The 17,950-nt window shown below is 39.9% G+C and overlaps 1 protein-coding gene across 1 annotated transcript in view; it reads left to right on the top strand.

Moving 5' to 3' along the window:
* The first annotated feature begins 554 nt into the window (after nt 1-554).
* Nucleotides 555-17,950, top strand: part of COL1A2 (collagen type I alpha 2 chain) — a 42,634-nt gene continuing 25,238 nt past the window's right edge. Inside the window, exons 1-16 of the mRNA XM_026078914.1 lie at nt 555-804; nt 3,056-3,066; nt 3,711-3,728; nt 4,354-4,389; nt 6,031-6,114; nt 7,513-7,569; nt 9,917-9,961; nt 10,065-10,118; nt 10,451-10,504; nt 10,875-10,928; nt 11,439-11,492; nt 11,794-11,847; nt 13,535-13,579; nt 13,830-13,883; nt 13,991-14,035; nt 16,637-16,690. Of these exons, the coding sequence (XP_025934699.1) occupies nt 735-804; nt 3,056-3,066; nt 3,711-3,728; nt 4,354-4,389; nt 6,031-6,114; nt 7,513-7,569; nt 9,917-9,961; nt 10,065-10,118; nt 10,451-10,504; nt 10,875-10,928; nt 11,439-11,492; nt 11,794-11,847; nt 13,535-13,579; nt 13,830-13,883; nt 13,991-14,035; nt 16,637-16,690 (789 nt within the window). The 5' untranslated portion in view covers nt 555-734. The remainder of the gene's footprint in view (nt 805-3,055; nt 3,067-3,710; nt 3,729-4,353; nt 4,390-6,030; nt 6,115-7,512; nt 7,570-9,916; nt 9,962-10,064; nt 10,119-10,450; nt 10,505-10,874; nt 10,929-11,438; nt 11,493-11,793; nt 11,848-13,534; nt 13,580-13,829; nt 13,884-13,990; nt 14,036-16,636; nt 16,691-17,950) is intronic.

Genomic DNA, 17,950 nt, shown 5'->3' with positions numbered 1-17,950 from the left:
GTGTGTGGATGCCTCCAGAGCTCTGTTTTACTCGTTCAAGAGGAGCGTCTCGCTTTGCTCTCGGTTGCGGTGGGGCAGCGGGGAGGGCTTGGATAAAGGACCCAGCGTTTTCCCTGTTCCCTCCGCTGCTTCCCCACCCACCTCGATCCGAGCTGGGCGAGAGGTATCGCAGGACCTGGACAGCTCCTGCTTTGAAAGCTCCCGGAGCAAGCTCCCGGCCGCTGCCAGCCTGCTGCCCTGCGAGGCTCCCAGCGGCGCGGCCCCGCACAAAAAGCGCGAGGGGCGGGGGATGTCTGAAAAAAAAAAAATCAGACGACGAGTCAGATTTTCCTTCGGAAAGCCTCAAAGTGTCCACGTCCTCAAAGAATGGAACCAATTTAACACCGGCGCCTCCTCGCCTCCCCCTCCCGGGCCGGGCCGGGCCGGGCCCGTCCCGTCCCCTCCGCCCCCTCCCCGCCCGCCCGGCGGCGGCACGTGACCGCCTGGGAGCCGCGCGGGGCCCCGCCGCGCCGCGCGCCATTGGCTGCCGCGCGCTCGCCGACCCGCAGCCCCGGGACCCTCCTGCGGTATAAATAGGGCGGACCGGGGCTTGATTAATTTAGCATCCCGGGCAGCAGGTTTCTGCTAAGTTTGGAGTTACTCCTCAAGACTGTATGCCTGCGTCCCACAGGTAATAGCTAACCACGGACCAGGGACTCTGCAACACAAGGAGTCTGCATGTCTAGCTACTAGACATGCTCAGCTTTGTGGATACACGGATTTTGTTGCTGCTTGCAGTAACTTCATACCTAGCAACAAGTCAACGTAAGTGCTTTTAGCTTGTTTGTGGAATGGGTGGTGTCATGGGGTGGCTGTCCTACTCTCTATGCGCTATCCCGACGTCGTCCCCGCGGATGGTAGTCTGCGGGGCTGGAAGTGTCGATCCGCAGCTTTCCAAGCTAGAGAGAGCATCTCATAAACTGCCACCTCTGTCCCAGGTCAGAATCTAGCTTTTTTTTTCAGAAATAGCAAGGGATGGCAAAAGGCCAACGAGATCCCCCCACTCCCAAAAGATGGGCTCGTATCCAAAGGAGAATGCAAAACGCTAATTCCAGCGCAGATGCTTAAAAGCTAGGAGTACAGTATCTACGGCGAGCGGAACAAACCAGGCCGCTAACAAACTGCACTTTTGTGAGACTTCAGGCGCGCTTTCTGAGGCGGAGGAGACGGGAGGTCCCGGGGAGCTACGGCTGCCCCTTCCCGCCGCAGCGGCAGCTCCGCAGGGCGCCGCACAGCTTTGCGCGGGGGCTGCGCGCCGCGCACCGCGCCGCCCCCTGGAGGCGGGCCGGGGCGCTGCGCGCCCGCCAGCGCGGTCCCGCGGGGGGAGCGGCTCAAAGCTCCCGAGGAGCGTCCCTGGGCACGGGGGGCCCCCGAGCGCGAAGCCCACCCTTTCCGAGGCCGCAGGAAAGGAAAGACCGCACGAGGACGGGGAGAGGGGAGATTCCGTGGCCCTAGCGCGAAATGTGAACGGGGCTTCCCAGCGGCGCGGCGCGGCGCTGCGCTGCTCCCCTCCGCCCGCTGGGATGAGCGGTTAGCAACCCCCCCTTTTTGCTGGGGGAGAAACGGAGCCCGCCGCCCCCCTTCGCTCTGCAGCCTGCTGTGAGGCTCCCCCACCGCTGTTCCTGTGAGGGTCCCGCTTTAGAGCGGGCTCCGGGTGCGTCTCTAGACACAAGATGGTCGAGCTGGCTGTGGACGCCTCCGCCCCCCGCTCGCCTTCGCCCCACGGGCGCTGCGAGCCCCCCCGCGTCGGCGCAGCGCCCTGCAGCCTGCCCTGCAGGCCTCCCCCCGCCGCGGCGGCCCTGCCGCCGCCAGCGGTGACGGTGGCGCTAGCGGGGCCTGGCCGGGCCGCGTCCTGGCCGCCGCCGCGGCGAGGCCGCGGACGTTTCCCCCCCGCGGTGACACGCAGGAGCAGCAAAAGCTTCGTGGTAGAGCTGCGAAAACTGAGAGTTTTCATAGCTCTTGTGATTGTCAGTCATCCCTGTATTTACAACAGATTATATTTTACCAAAAATGAGATAGGGTACTCACCTGTGTCATCAGCATTTGAAGGCAATATATATATATTTTTTAATTTTATGTTGTGTTAGTACAGGTAAATCACAGTTCTGTCAGGGTATTTCGGTGCTTTCTAATGTTTTACACTTCAATGTTCTCCTTCATCTTTTTTCGCTGTACTGTATGAACCATTTGAATTTAGTGTGGTAATACATTGCCGAACTCATATTTTATGGAGGAAAAAAAACCCAACAATCTGTAAGCAAAAGTAAATCATACTACTGGGATAAAAGTATGGTGCAGGATGTTTTTACAGCGATAAATTTCAGCCCAAATAGATTTTTTTTTTAATTACATGCAATTTGGAAAACATCTTTGAAATTAATTCCTCCAATAATAAATGAGAATCTATTTTTTAGTAAATAGGATACAAAAAGAAAGCTATTTTCTATTTCTTAGTTAATAGCTTCAAATTGTTCTGTTATGCACAATTTTACAGGAAATTTTGAAAGCAGGTATGTTTAGTTAGGCCCGTTTCCCATAAAATGTTAAATGGGGCCACTTATATTAAAATCTAAAATCATTCCTTGCGATTAATATCTTTGCATGCATCAGCATTTCTGGGTTTGTCTATTTGTTGCATGTGCGCGTATGTGAATATATATATGTGTGTGTGTGTGCGCACACACCATTTTTTCTGTTTTTTTCCATAGTTTTTTAAGAAGTGTATTTAGAACAAGCTTATATAAAATATCTTTCTTTTTATTGTATCAACGATATCACTTGTTTTAATTTCATTAGAAAATCTGTTTTGAATTTGGAATTGCTCCTGTAAGACTTTACATTCTGTTTTAAGGTAATTACATTGAAAGAAAGAAAATACATTAAGAAAATGTTTCTTACATTGGGAAAATTAACAAAATTACATTTTGTTTTAAGAGCATTGAAATGTAAACCTGCTGAAATAATTGGATCCACAGTCTAATTATCTCTTTTTCTCTTCTCTCCCTTCTTTTTCCAGATGTGAACGAGGTCAGTATAATTATTTTTCGTCTAATATGTTACATTCAACTTCATTTAACAGGCTAGACTATTTCTCACAAGACTAGTGTTTAATAACTTTAATTCCTAAGATGGTCATGGAAAGATACTGATTAAGTCCTGAAGGGACTGCCTGGAAATGTACCCACCCCAATTTTTCAAGTGGGCTGGCCTTTTTAAGAGACTGCCTTCATAGGTGTAAAGAACATGAGGAGAAAATAACAGAGCAGTGGCGTTTGGATATTATATCTGGCAGTTTGGATTGGACTGTGCTCTAAAGCCAGTCTTCCACTCTAAACTTCGTTGCAACAGAAGGATTATGAAAGAATTCAGGTGTGACTTTCATTTACACCACTTTTGTAGGCTCTGGTAAATATAGTCAGTCTTCAATGGAATGTTCTAACATAGCTGCATATATCTTCATAATATAGTGAACTCCTAGCCTTCCTAGTAATCTAAAAAGCATAGGGCATGCTTAAATATATTTATCAAGGAAATTGTAGTGTAAGATGAGCCTAAGTATTGGGATATATATATATATATATGTGTGTGTATATATATTTAAATATATATATATATATATATAAATATATATATATATATTTTTTTTAATTCTCTGCTTTATTTTTTTCCAGACACCTGCAGGGCGGAAGGTAAGCGTTTTTTATTTTTCTTGTGTGGAAATGAAGATAATATCAGATATTCGTAGGTGGACTAGTACTTTGTTGAATGTTGGATGAAAGGAAAATTAACTAAATTCATTATATCCAGTGTTCAATGAGAATAGCATTAGCACTGAGATGAAGTAAGAGAAGGGAACAATGGGTGGGCCATCTTAACACCCAGGTAAACTCAAATTTTGGATTTAAATTGCTTTACCTAAGAGGAGAACAAAGCCTACCAAGAACCAAACTGCATCAAGGAAGGATTCTTGTTCAGCAAGAGTTGCTTTGGAAAAAGGCTAGGTAGATTACATTTAATTTCCAAAAGTCACTACTGTTAAATTAGAGCTAGTTATTCGGTAGGAAATAAAATAAAAACTTTGTATGTACTTCTTTGAACTGTGCAATGATAATTTAACTGACATAATACTGGTATTGATTAATCTATTTCCAGTATCATATTGAAGAAAAAGTATATGCTGTCTGTGGAAAATAACTACAGAACCTATATGGGCAGTGTTGTTTCCATTTTACGTGTACACTAATTATCTTTAATGTGTCTGTTTCCCTGGAAAATGTCCACAGTAAGTCAGTAAGTTTTGTTTTCTTCCAACAGGGCCCCAGAGGAGACAAAGGACCGCAAGGAGAAAGGGTAAGGAACTGGATTGACATTAATTTATTTGTGATATTAGAACAGTTGTTGGAAGACCAGTAGGGAAAAACATAAGTTTAGGCATTAATGTGAGATAAAATGAATTTACCTGTAGCAGCTTGCATGGGCAATTTTATTAAAAAGAAAGTAACTTGCCTATGTGCCCTGGCAATACCTCTGCAACCTAATTATGGTCATTGTACCTGACCAGATGTGACTGAGTTCAGAAATCAGCTTAGTGCTCCAAGTGATTGTTTGAATAACTTTTTTCCAAATGCACACATTGGAAATAGCACATGAAAATGCAGAAGGGAAAGCTGTCACATACAGATGCAAGGCTACGGCATAAAGATAAACTCTATACATCAAACCCCAAAAGACAAAACAGCCTTGAGGATCATTCATTACCTATGCCTCCAAAGGTGTCTTGAAAAAACTCTCTTCTTGGCAGTTAGATGTTTGTCATTTACATCCTGCCAGTCAAAGAGGATATTGTATTGTTAAAGACTATTGTAAAAGTAATTGTAAACGACACCAGTTGAATAACTTAATTGTAATATTCACATTCATATTGTTGACATCTGCTTTTCTGATTTGCTTCTGTATCACTGCTGGTTTTTGTAAAGCACTATTTTGAAATTCATATAGTTATCTGAACARTGTGCAGTTATGATGTGTCCCTTTTCATATCTTCTCCTGAAATGAAAATGCCATAGTACTGTTGGTTAGCACTTGGAGATTTCTTAGGTCATATAATGCTTACAAACATAATGAGAATTATTAGGAAGAGTATATCTACGTGGTGGACTGTACATTTGCTTTATGCTACCACTATCCAAGTCTGTTAAATGAAATGAGATATGTATTTTATGTCCGGAATATAGCAAGCCTAATCCTGCCCCTTTCAGAAATCCGTACAAGTTTATTTTGGGTTTCATCTAACACTGAATTGGGCCCAAAATACAGACCAAATGAAATACTACGCCTCAATTACCTTGATAGAAAATCTTTACCAGCTTTGTGCATTGAGGCTTAATAAGAATAAAGGCAAATGTTGCTGGACTGAACACATGTCATTTCAAGCCATTGTAAAAGTAGTTATGACAATGGTAGCAGAGTGACAGTATCAAAAGTCTGTAGGACAGTGCAGTGTTATTGTCATCAAATTTGCAATTATACCAGCAAATAATGTGGACTGATAAAAACTGGCCTTTGATTTACTCTGACAGAGCTATTCTAGTTCACACCGGTAAGGCTAACCTCTACCAGTCCTCAGCTTCCCAGGGAGATTTTTTGGCTCTCACTAGCAGAACCTGACAGTCTGTGTGGAAATCATGGGTCCAAAATTTGGTTGCTTACAATAACCCCCCCATTTGGAGGTTATGCTTTGATAGCGTAGATCCAATATACCCCCCGTAAATCTTCTCAAATATGAAACTGTAATAAATATCTGATATGATGAGTGGCAGAGCAACATAAATTCAGGCTGTGCTTATCTTCCAAAGTTAGCGATTAACTGAAACAATGTATATAGCAATGCTACAATGTGTACTGTAATGCCTGGTTGTTAAGGAATTCATCACTTCAGAGATTCTTTATCTACCTCTAATATTCACTTTATAATTGTCTTTTTGGTTCTAGGGTCCACCAGGTCCACCAGGCAGAGATGGTGAAGACGGTCTACCAGGTCCTCCAGGCCCCCCTGGTCCTCCAGGTCTTGGTGGAGTAAGGCATCCAAACTTTCTATTACTGAAACTGATAATCTGTGCTTTGTGACGACTAAAGGCTAAATGAGCATCAGTCAAAAAACACTGAGACTGGACTGGATAGTAGTGGGAACATTCTCTGGTGTTCAGCATGAAATTTGTGGCCCCCCTTCCAATGAAACTCTCCTTAGGATATATATTTTTCCATGGCAAGTTTGGATTCTGTATTCAATAGGGACTTGTGCACAGGAGCAAATCAACCCTGTTAATTAGCTTTAGATCTGTGCACCCATAATGTTTATTGATTAGGAACTGGCTAAATGAAACCTGTGCTGTTTAGCAGATGGGCAAAGGAAACAGCACTTTGCTGTTGGGTTCAAGAGGCAGTGACTGTATTGGAACAAGCTGAAGAAAAAATCTACCGTTAAACTAAAATTCTATACTTAAAAGTCAATACCCCACTTCTTTTTGAATTTTTTATTTCTATCTGTATTCATGCTGCAGAACATAAGTGGACTATGTCTCACATACACTTTCTGCAGTAATAAAGTGTCCATCACTATTCTCTGAAGAATGCTGGCTTTAACTCTTTATCTGCTTGACATTAACTTACACAGAGAGCATGAAGGCATATAGACAGTATCTTACTGAGCAAGTGAAGTAAAACTTCCTGCATGGAAGGATATTCTTTTGCCTTCAGTGTGTATAGTTATTTATTTTCCTATTACCAACCGTAAAACTGTTTTCATTAGTCTCTATTTAAATTTGGAAATTTAAAAAAAAAAAGCAAGAAAGGATTGTCTTCTATTTACTTTTTTTTTTTTTTTTTTGCATGGAGCTTTTTTTTTTAACTGAAGAGGAAAAATGTGCCCTGCGAAAATGTCTGCAAGACTTCTGTTGACAAAGGATCAAGAATCCAATGCAATGTTTCTAAGACTGTAGGATCCTCACAATATTTTTAAAGCTGAAAGTCCCACCTCATCTGATAGTCTGTCAGGGATGAGATATGAATTTTACTTAAGCAATGCAATGAAAAATATGTGCAACTTCTCTGATTGAAAACATTCTTGAAACACTAAAATCATTCTGCACAGTTTCTAATTTTAAATGGTCATTCAGTTTGTTCTTACTTTTCGGTTCACACTATTGCAGTGCCTCTCTGCCACTACTGAATAAATATTTGAGGCCAATGTGTAAAAGGGCCTTCCTAGTAAAATAAAGTCTTTCTGGAAACAAGTGAACAGAAATTTATTTATAATAGGGTCATGTTTACTGAATTTTAAGTACATTATTTTAACATACCATCTCACAAGCATAGTAAGTCAGATGACAGGTATATATAGAATGATAACTATTAATACTGTGTTTTAAAGTAAAATTTTCAGTATTTTAATTTCAAACTTTTTATCACCTACAGAACTTTGCTGCTCAATATGATCCATCTAAAGCAGCTGATTTTGGGCCGGGACCTATGGTAGGCATATGATTTATCACTTGATAACTTGAATAGATGTTTGTGTTCAGTGTTTTCTGCTGAATCTTAATCATTCTCTTGGCTGTATTAACTCAAAGCATAGTTTTAAAATTAGCATTTTGATCGTGTCGTTGAGTCAGACTATAAGCTGATGCTTCGATATAGGACAATGTGAAGTGTTTAAAGTATARTCTATGCACTATATCTTCAACTTGAATGTAGTTCTACTACTTCTTCTACTTCTTGTGCTGTAATTCTGATCTGTCTGATCACTTTTGTGAATCAGTGAATCTCATAATCTGATGCCAAATAACTAGTTTCTTCTAGTATTGCTTTACTCATATTGAGACAGAAGAAAATTGTGTTTTAGGAATGAGATTGACTGTGAAGATACTCTGAAAATAACATAGGTCTAGAAAATAACTCCGTATCTCAGCCCCAGCTGGTGACCATTTTTTTTCTCCCATGCGTGCACAACCCTTTTGACATTCTTGCATTGCACAAGTTTGGTAGAACATTGGCCACCACATTTGGGTCTGAGCAATTTGAATGTTAGTACTTGCTACTACAAGGCTATTCTGAGGAGAAATCCTTTCTGGTTACTGTATACTATCCAAATGGATATTTGAGGAGACCATGGCCTCTCCACATGAATTTCTAACCTTTCCTGGTGCTAACAGATCTTGTCAGTGTACATAGATAGCAGAATATGGGTTAAATTCATCACACACACTCATCACTGATGTTTTTAATGGATGAGCAGCAGGATGAAGGCTGGCCGGGATTATTCTGGGTCAAGTACTTGTTTCTATTTCTGAAAATAGTGTAGTGTTAAATGAATATTTGAAAATGTGTTGGCATCTATACTTAACAGTAATGCTAACTCCTATTTTCCTATGATTAGTGTCTAATTTCTTTAAACAAGTTCTGTCCTCAGCGTCTGCGCTGAGAAGAAATGAGGAAATGGGAATTTATTTGGGGGTCTCACAATTTAAAATTTCCAATTTTTGAGTCAATTATGGTTTATCTGACAGCAATACCAGTAGATTCTACTTACCATGAGAAATTTTTAAGTTCCACAAAGATGGGAGGGATTGGGAAGACAGAAAAGCAGGGCAAAACAACTATGAAAAGTAAATTTGTGAAGAGATTCACAGGGCTTGTTTAGCACATATGATTCAGACTGTCCAGAAACAGCTTTTTCCTAGGATTGCTACATATTCTTGTAGCAGTAAGATTGCATTAGATCCCATAAATAAATGCCTGCATTTAACACAAAAGTGTTAATACAAAAGTAGACTATTAATACAAAAGTAGACTGTACAGTCTTATGGCAATGCTACATAAACTATTGAAAAGCTATTACATGGTGTTCATCTTGTAATGAGAAAGCCTTCCCAAGCAAGATTAAAACCAATTAAAAACTTAATGGTTTCTGTTGAAACAATCCCATAAAATATCCATTTGGACAATAGAAGCTTAAATTAAATTTCAGTTTGAAGTTGTTTACCTGCTTAATAAAGCTTAAGACAACTGTTAATAAAGTGCAGTACACTATGAAAAATTCCTTTTAAGAATGATTTTGGACGCATTTTCAGGATGTGTGTAGATTTCTAAATTCAGTCAAGGAAAGTATGTTAGTGACATTATTTTCAGGGGTGAAATGAAGAGAATTTAGTCAAAAACTGAATGTAAAAAGATTTAAATAGAAATAGGTCATCATTTGAAGTAGATGTATACACAATACTTACAGAGTTGTTTGATTTCTTCCCAAAACAATGCATGAACTTTCCAGTTCAAGGTCATATAAATTTATTTTCCCTTATACTTGTCTACTGTTTTTAATGATCGTTCTTCTCCAGACATCTATTCTTGAAAATTCTCATAAAATTGACAGGCCCCAAAATACAGCCTCTCTTAATAATATCTGGCTTTGGTTTTACTGTGGGTGTGTGTGTAGTTATGACCCCCTCCCTCTTAACTCTGGAAGTCCCTGCACAGGAAAGCAGAGGGCATTTAGAGGAATAAAATGGTGCACAAAAGTATTCATTAACAAGTTAGAATGGAAAAATAAGCTAATTACAGGGTTCTCAGCCATAATAGTACATCCTTAATGGTCTTTCTGGATTCTGTGCCAGATCATTGGCATCAGATCTGCTTGTACTTGGACGCCTTATGCAAATTCACACAGATCTCTTAACTTTCTCTTAAGTTGCTTGATTTAGCCATTGCATACTGAAAATTGTAATCCTTGCCACGCTTTTAGGATTATTGGGAATTGGTGTTATAGACGAGTTTAAATAATGGTGATTTTTTTTTTTTAACGTTTTGTATTTATTTTCCCTAGGGTTTAATGGGACCTAGAGGCCCACCTGGAACATCTGGACCCCCTGTAAGTACAGTCACATTGATGATTCACTGGGAGAGATTAGACATACCTATAAAATCCCAAAGTATTATTTTCAAACACTAACAAAATCTCACTCCTCTTTTAGGGTCCTCCTGGTTTCCAAGGTGTTCCTGGTGAGCCTGGTGAACCTGGTCAGACAGTAAGTACATATTTTCCCCCCACACACACTGTTAGCATTAGACATGGGAGGCAGAGGTAGGCCTGTAATGCTTAGACCTATTACTCCTAACCATATGCACATCCATGCATGTTCAAATTGGATGTTCCTGCTTGATCCTATTGCAGAAACAGAGCTGAACTCTCAGATTCAGACTCCTACGGATTGGAAATTCATGAACTGCAAAATCAATTGGGATGGAAGGATCTTGATTCAGTTCAGGCTCCAGTTGTGCCCAAACTCAAGTCAGAAACCAGTAAAGAGTCTTATTTGAAGACAGATGCTTGAAGTAATCCTCAATCTATTTTTAATAGGGTCCCCATGGTCCTCGTGGTCCCCCTGGTCCTCCTGGAAAGGCTGGTGAAGACGTAAGTGGTTATTAAATGTTTTTCATCTCCATTAGGGCTGTGTTTCAGATTTCTACATTAGGTTATTATTAAGCTAAGCATTCTAGTGGCCATAATTTTTTTACATCTTTCATTAATATTTGATGGAAGAATTAAACCCCTGAAAAATTTATTTTATAGTACAAGGGATGGAGTACGTTGGAAATATATGCAGAAAAATGGATAACTTTAAAATCTCTCCAAAATACATTATTTAGCTTTCTGAATATAGGAAAAGGGAAACTTAAAAGCATACAAGCCCTCTGTATTTATTGAAAAGGAGAAACTGTTACTGTCTTTTCTTTTTTAAAAGGAGCTTTCCTTTTAGTGCATTTTTATTGCATTTTTTTAGGGTCACCCTGGCAAACCTGGAAGACCTGGTGAGAGAGGTGTTGCTGGCCCTCAGGTAAGTAAAAATCTACTGTATATAATGCAAAACAGTTTTCATATCAATGAAACATAAGGACATTTCTTAATTGCACCACATTAACAATGTAGTAACAATATTCCCTGTGTGGATAATTGTCAATTTTAGTCCTTACCTTCAGGGATATTATGTAGTTATGGATCTTTTTTCCCCAGTAAAGCTACTCCCACTGTGTCACTTCTGTTATTAATTAGGAGTTACACAGGAGGAGGTGAGCAGGCACACTGGCATAAAAAAACTGAAATAGCTGTATTATCACGTGTTGATGCATGAAATTTGTGGGATTCAGAACTGGAAAATCGGGTTGATTATTGTTAGTCTAGGAACAAGTCTGATCCTGGGAGGTTTTGAAATTGACTGTACTCCTCATTTGACTGATCAGGGCCCCAATCTACTCACAAATTTCTGTTGAAAGGCTTACGCTTTTACTTGCTTTTTGACTGAAGTATGTAACATGAGAGATAATCATTCATGCTCTGTGTTTCATAGGGTGCTCGTGGTTTCCCTGGAACTCCTGGTCTGCCTGGCTTTAAGGGAATTAGGGTGAGTGTGTGTGTGTGTGTGTGTGTGTATTTTACCAGTAGGGTTAAGACTGACGACACTTCAGCATACTGAAAACCTCTGGAAATTCCCTCAAAGATGAAAGTATGTATTCTAAGTGCATGAATCTCTTTGAAGTTTTGAATGTCTTCTGATATAAGAGAATGATTTTAAAAAAAATCACATGGTTATAATCATTAGGAAATAGTTTTGTATGGAAAGAAGGATTTACCTTATGTGACAAGAGTTTGTATATAGCAGTTGGTGAGAAAAACATACTTAATTATTTTTCTATCCAATATAGGGACACAACGGTCTGGATGGTCAAAAGGGACAAGCTGGTACTCCTGGCACCAAGGTAAAGATGAAATCTGAAAATATAGAATGCATTTACAGCTCTTTCTAGCAAGATACTTATGAAGTCCCCTCCAATTAATCTTCCATGTTGTCATTAAACATTGCTCAGCTGAAATAACCTAAAAGCCAGAGGATCCTTGTGAGATAAATAATGTACCTTAACATGAGAAATCATGCCAGGGGCCTCATCCTTGAGCGATTAGTCAGGTGAGTGCCTCTAAAGAGTAAGAGCTGCAGAGCTGGGCTCCTAATAATTAACTTTCTAGCAGCACTTAAAATAAGGCTGATTTTCCTGTCCCTGCTGTACTATGGAATGTGCTTTGGGTTTGGGTATTTTTTTGAGCACACTGAAATTAAAATACCTCATTTTTCTACACAGTTTTGCTGTGTGAGGCACATGCTCTACTCTAAGGCTTTCTGGTAAAACTTTGAAAACCAAATAGACCGAAATCATCTATCCAAAATCTTTTCCTTTTTACCTTGCTCAGATTAGCACTTATTTAAAGACGATCCTTACAAAATTTTTTTCAACATGGTCTAGAAACATTTTTTAGCAAACTCTCCATCTCTTAAATCCTTCTTCTGTTCTTCCTTTCCATTTCAGTCCCTAATAGCAATGTTCTTAAAACCACTCCTGGGGTGTAGGAAATTTTAAGGATGCTGTTAATTCACAGTAGATATGGATTCAAGAACCATTTATATAACTATGCACAACTCTGACACTAATTCTCACTACTGTTTGTTTCCAAGAGCTTAGCACTACTTGTTTGTAGAGTTATTGATTGTAGCATAGCATTCTCCAATATCAGTGCAGTTTGACCTCCAGAAAGTTTTAGTAACCAGACAGCAAACACCCAGTCTGACCATTCTTTGGAGGTTAAAAGCAGATAAAGCAATTAAGTAAATGAGAGAACAGTTATTAGTGACAGTGCTAATTTGACTGGAAAACACAAGCATAATAAATCAAAGTCACTCATGATGTAACTGTGCTAAAGACAGTGATGAAAACAAAAACCAGTGCTGTTTGCAGCATCTGAGACTACGTATATTCATATATATTCAGGACACCAGTGTTCTGGGACAGATCTTGTCACTATAGGCCAGAGTAGATAACTGCAGACCTGTTGGGAACACTTAATAGCATAAGGGAGAGAAGTCATGTTGTAATGGCTGTCGTTTATATCTCAATATTATTAGTCTTAAGATATAAATAGCTGAGGCAGATCCTTATTTCCAGCCATTTGACAGGACAGCATGGGAAGTTTGTCATCTTAATCTAAAACAAACAATAACATAATTCTGTTTCTGCTCTAGCTAAGAAAAAGCTGTCAATTAATCTGAACAGGTAGTTGGCTCTCCAGACTGTCTCTCTTAAGTGTGTACTACATAGTAAATATCAGAGAATAAAGAAAGGGGTAAAGAAAGCTGAGAAGGGTAAGTGAAACTACTTGCTCTGGGCCTCCTCTTCTACGAGGACTGCAAACGGCTGTGCTCCAATATATGCAGGGACAGTTGCAGCCTCTGCACCCCCAGGAGCTGATGTGCTGTTTTTGTACACTGTGTTGTCAGTGCCACAGAAGACAATGAGAGCAGGATCCAGCTGTTGAATATGTCTCTAGATGCTCTAGTGCTGTCTGTCTGAAGTGTCCTTTGAGTAATTTAAGCCTTTGAACTTTCATTTTTTGTAGGGAGAACCTGGTGCCCCTGGTGAAAATGGTACCCCAGGACAACCTGTAAGTATTTACTACTGTTCATAATGTGCAAAACGATGATCTGATAGAAACAGTTCAGCCAGCATCTTGGCCAACTACTGTCATCAATGACATTCCATCTAGCAAGATGCTCTAATGTAATGGAAAGTGAATATCTGGAACAGCATTGCCTGGCTGCAACCCACTTCATATAGAGACTTAGCAGAAGAAAAAAGATTATATCTTTGTTCAGTAGATAGGTCTAAATGAGTTAATTCAATGTTTTTTGCAGGGTGCTCGCGGTCTCCCTGGTGAGAGAGGAAGAGTAGGCGCCCCTGGACCAGCTGTAAGTGGCTACCCATCTGTCTGTTATCATGACCAGCCACTTATTGTGGCTTTCTCTGATCTTTGAATCTTCTGCCAGATTCTAGTTCTCATGTTCTTTACTCACAGGGTGCTCGTGGAAGTGATGGCAGTGCTGGCCCCACCGGACCTGCTGTAAGTTCCGTTCTTGATCTTTGACAGTCCAGTTCCATTAGGTCTTGTGTCTAGCTCTGCTTACAGAGGGCTTCTCAGGCTTCAGGGAAGTTGACTTTGTGTACTTCTTTAACACTGTTCTTTGTTGTATATCAGACTATCACAAAAAGAATTAATAAAACATAAACCCTTTGCAGACTATTTCCTAAGAGCCTTAGAGTTTGGATTAAACACAGCTGTTATCTGTGTCAAGGAACCAAATGTTCTGTCGTTTATACTGGTGAATTTATGGGGAAACATCTGGTGATCAGATTCCTCATTTACAGCAGTCTAGCAGAACAGTTCTCCTCCCGAAACTAAAGATACTGTGTACTTTTTTGACAGGTACATACCATGCACATGCAAATGACTAAAATTATACACAGCCTGAAACTGTATTTGTACTCCGGGACACAACTTTGAGCACCTGCAAATTGTCCTGTCTGACTAACAGGAGTTAACCTTTTTCATTTGGCACTGATACCTGAGTTATGTGAGCTAAGTATAAAGGCTAGCAAGATGTGACTGTTCTGATCTGACTGGTAAAACAATGACTACTCTAATAAGTGCTGACCCAATGCAGAATTATTCCTTTAAAAGGAGTTAGTATTGCCATAGCTTACCACTGGCTTCAGTAACCTCATTTATTTTGCTGAAATAAATGTGTGTATAGGGGTATAGTTTTAAAGCTGTAAAAACTTCAGGAATAGCCCAGAATAGCTTTCCCTTACAGCCTTAAAAATCTGAATAGATGGAGCTGATGGAGCAGCACTCAGTTTTGTCAGATTTGCTGAAGTGATTTAAATACTCCCAGTCAATGCAAACATCTGTCATGCTTTAACAGGGTAGAATGTTAGTAGAGGTATGAATTTCACTTCAGTTCTCCCATATGGGACATTTTAAAAGTATATATGATTTGGCCTTTTAATTGCAGGCAAATAGAGACCTTACAGTCAAGATCTGATTTAAACTTTTTAGTAGAACCAAACTTTTTAGGTATCTTGAAGGGTAATGAGTTGCTGTAGGAAAATATACTCTGAATTTGCTGACTGCTGAGGTGTTATTCTGTATGTGCAACAGCATGAGATCTGCATTGGGTCCCTGTATCTGAACTATGCCAGGCTGAAGTTATTTTACACGTACTTAGGATATGATGATATAAATGTTCTCTGTAGCACTTCTTATATATATAAAAATATTTATCAGTTTAGTTTAAAAAAATGAGTGTTAAAATATATAATTTTTATATATATGTGTATATATACTTCTATATTCTTCTTGCCACTGGGAATTTAAAACATCAGAAGAGTCAACATAACGGAAATTCAGCAAGTAGATATTTTCATATGTATTTCAGAGTGCATTTAGCCTCTTTCTTGTTACTTACATGACATCAGTGAGAATTTCAGGGACCTAATACATAACAACCACAATAGCTTATAGAATGTCAGAATCCAGTTCCTCCTTGCTCTACAGGTTGACCCACTGCCTTCCCTTGGGTTTGTGAGGCAGCTGAAGCCAATAAGTTTTATAATTAAATATTTATAATTAAAAGATGTTATCTCACTAGAAATGAGATGTCAGTCCCCAGTAGCTATGAATGAGTTGGATATTTCATTAATAATTTAGGAAAAGCTATCCCTTTTTATTTGTAGGTATTAAAAAATAACCAAGGCTATGAATCAATCAGTGTATTTCTCCTGTGGTGTCTGGGTATCGTCTTATAGGAAGCTTGTCCCATAGTAATTATAAATCTCACAGTGATAACAAGATATAGCAGAATTGGTAGAGGCCCTCTTCAAACTCACATGCCATTGCCTTTGCCATTAAAATAAATTTTAGTGAATGGGCACAGGGACTGTACATACTCACTGCCTCAAAACATATCCCCTGGGTATCAATCAAGATTTCTAATCCATTCATCCCTTAGAATCAACTCTTGCTCTCAGCTGCTGTTAAGGCTGACACAATTTCTAGAGAAGTCAATGGAAACATTCTTATTGACTTCAGTATAGATTGTGTCAGGCACTGATTTCTAAAGTGCTGCAGAGATCTTAGGAAATCAGACCTGTTCCCGTGTGCAGAGAAGGACGGATGCTCTCAGCCACACAGGGCTCTTGCTGCTGGCCAGAATGGCTGCTGAAGTGAAAGTGTGCACAATTTCTTCAGCGTGGGAAATATGCTGGAAATGGCCACCTAATGCTTACAGTAGCAGGGTGCAATGCTCCCCTTCCTTCACTGTGGGAGTGTACAGCAAGACAGCTTGCCTTGCAGATGCCTGCCTCTGCCCATCCTCTATTTATTCTTTCTCGGGTGTTTGGCCTCAGGGCAAGATTTGACCCAACATTGCTTAATTCACATTCTCGTAGCTGCACTGCAAACATTTTTCAGCCTTGATCTCAACCAAACCTGTTGGTTTGGAGATGCCAAAGGCACGCTGATATTCTGAGGTGATAATGTGATGTCTAAGTAACTTTGGTTTTGTTTGTTTGATTTTTTTTTTTTTTTCTGTTTATTTTAGCAAGAAGGTGCTTGTGTTGTCACAAAACACCTTTAAACAACTACTTTTCTTTCATTTTGTAGGGCCCTATTGGGGCTGCTGGTCCTCCAGGCTTCCCAGGTGCTCCTGGTGCTAAGGTATGAATATCTGCTTCTACTGGTACATTTGATAGAGAAGAAATATAGTGATTAGTGTTGATGGGCAGCAAAAAACACCCCTCTCTGAAATGGGGGTGCTTTCATATCAGACAGTTGTAGACCAGAATGAGGATAAGACCCTACAGTACTTGCAGAACTTCATTTATAGGAATGCTAATTTAAAATACATCAGTTATTTCACAGTTGATTTCCCCTCACCCTCCTGCCCTCAGCATTCAATGTTCCCAAGGTATTTAATACAATATTATATTACTGAGAGGAGAATTCTGTTATGGTATCTGAGTCTCATTCTTTTCCAGAAGTGACTGTATCGGCTTGTGTGATGGTTGCAGTTCTACATCCAAAATATATGTGGTATAGACCAGGAGGCCAGCACAGCCAGCAAGTCATGGTTTAGGATCTATAGTTACTAATTAATTAGGTAGATGCTAACTCAGAGCAATGATGCAAGGCAGGCTCAGTGAGATACAGAACCTAATTTTTCTTCTGCTTCCTACATGGTTCAGTTGTATATTCCTTTGAAAGGTGACATGGATCATGACAACTAAGCAAAGTAGCAGTTTACATCACTTTACAGAAGTATTGGAGGGCACAGAAGCTACAGTTGAGTATCAGGCTCCTTCCAATGTGGGTTCTTAAAATTGCAATGGAGAAATTGCATTTAAACTTTCCAGGTTTAGAATAATACCTTTTTGCACTTGCTAACCTTAACATGGATGATTCAGTTTATTGTTCAGATCTTAGCATTTTTATCTGGGTAAAACTCATTATTTTGAACTCTAGTTTGTCCAAGGAATGACAGAAGATTTGGGACAAGAGTGTTCAATTCTGCTGCATTTAAAAATTCCACTGACCGTTTGTCAAGAAGCCTAGAGCTGTATTGAATCTGCACACACTTAGATGTAGGGTGGCACTTTTTTCACCCTTAACACAAATACACAAACTCCATATCTGAGCAGGCAAAACTTTTATCTTGATCCACATGTAGAAGAAATTGGAGCATTGGTTGCTAGGCCTGCAGCTAGGCTGCAGGGAAGAGGAGACAAATTTGAGATCCTACTCTGGTTACTCTTGTCAAAATGCAATACTTCTGGAAACCGTGAAGTCTTCTCTGATGCAGATGTCAATGTGGTTACAGCATGTAATTTTGAGAGAAGATGACCTAAATCTCCAGTGTGAATCCTGACTCCTTATAAAATTACTGAAGAGAAGTTGTCGTATTCAGTTTGCGCATCTTTA

Source organism: Apteryx rowi, unplaced genomic scaffold (genome assembly GCF_003343035.1).
Source record: "Apteryx rowi isolate R43461 unplaced genomic scaffold, aptRow1 scaffold_1135, whole genome shotgun sequence".
Classification (NCBI taxonomy): domain Eukaryota; kingdom Metazoa; phylum Chordata; class Aves; order Apterygiformes; family Apterygidae; genus Apteryx; species Apteryx rowi.
The sequence above is the reverse complement of the archived record's forward strand: the minus strand, read 5'-3'. Positions and strand labels throughout refer to the sequence as shown.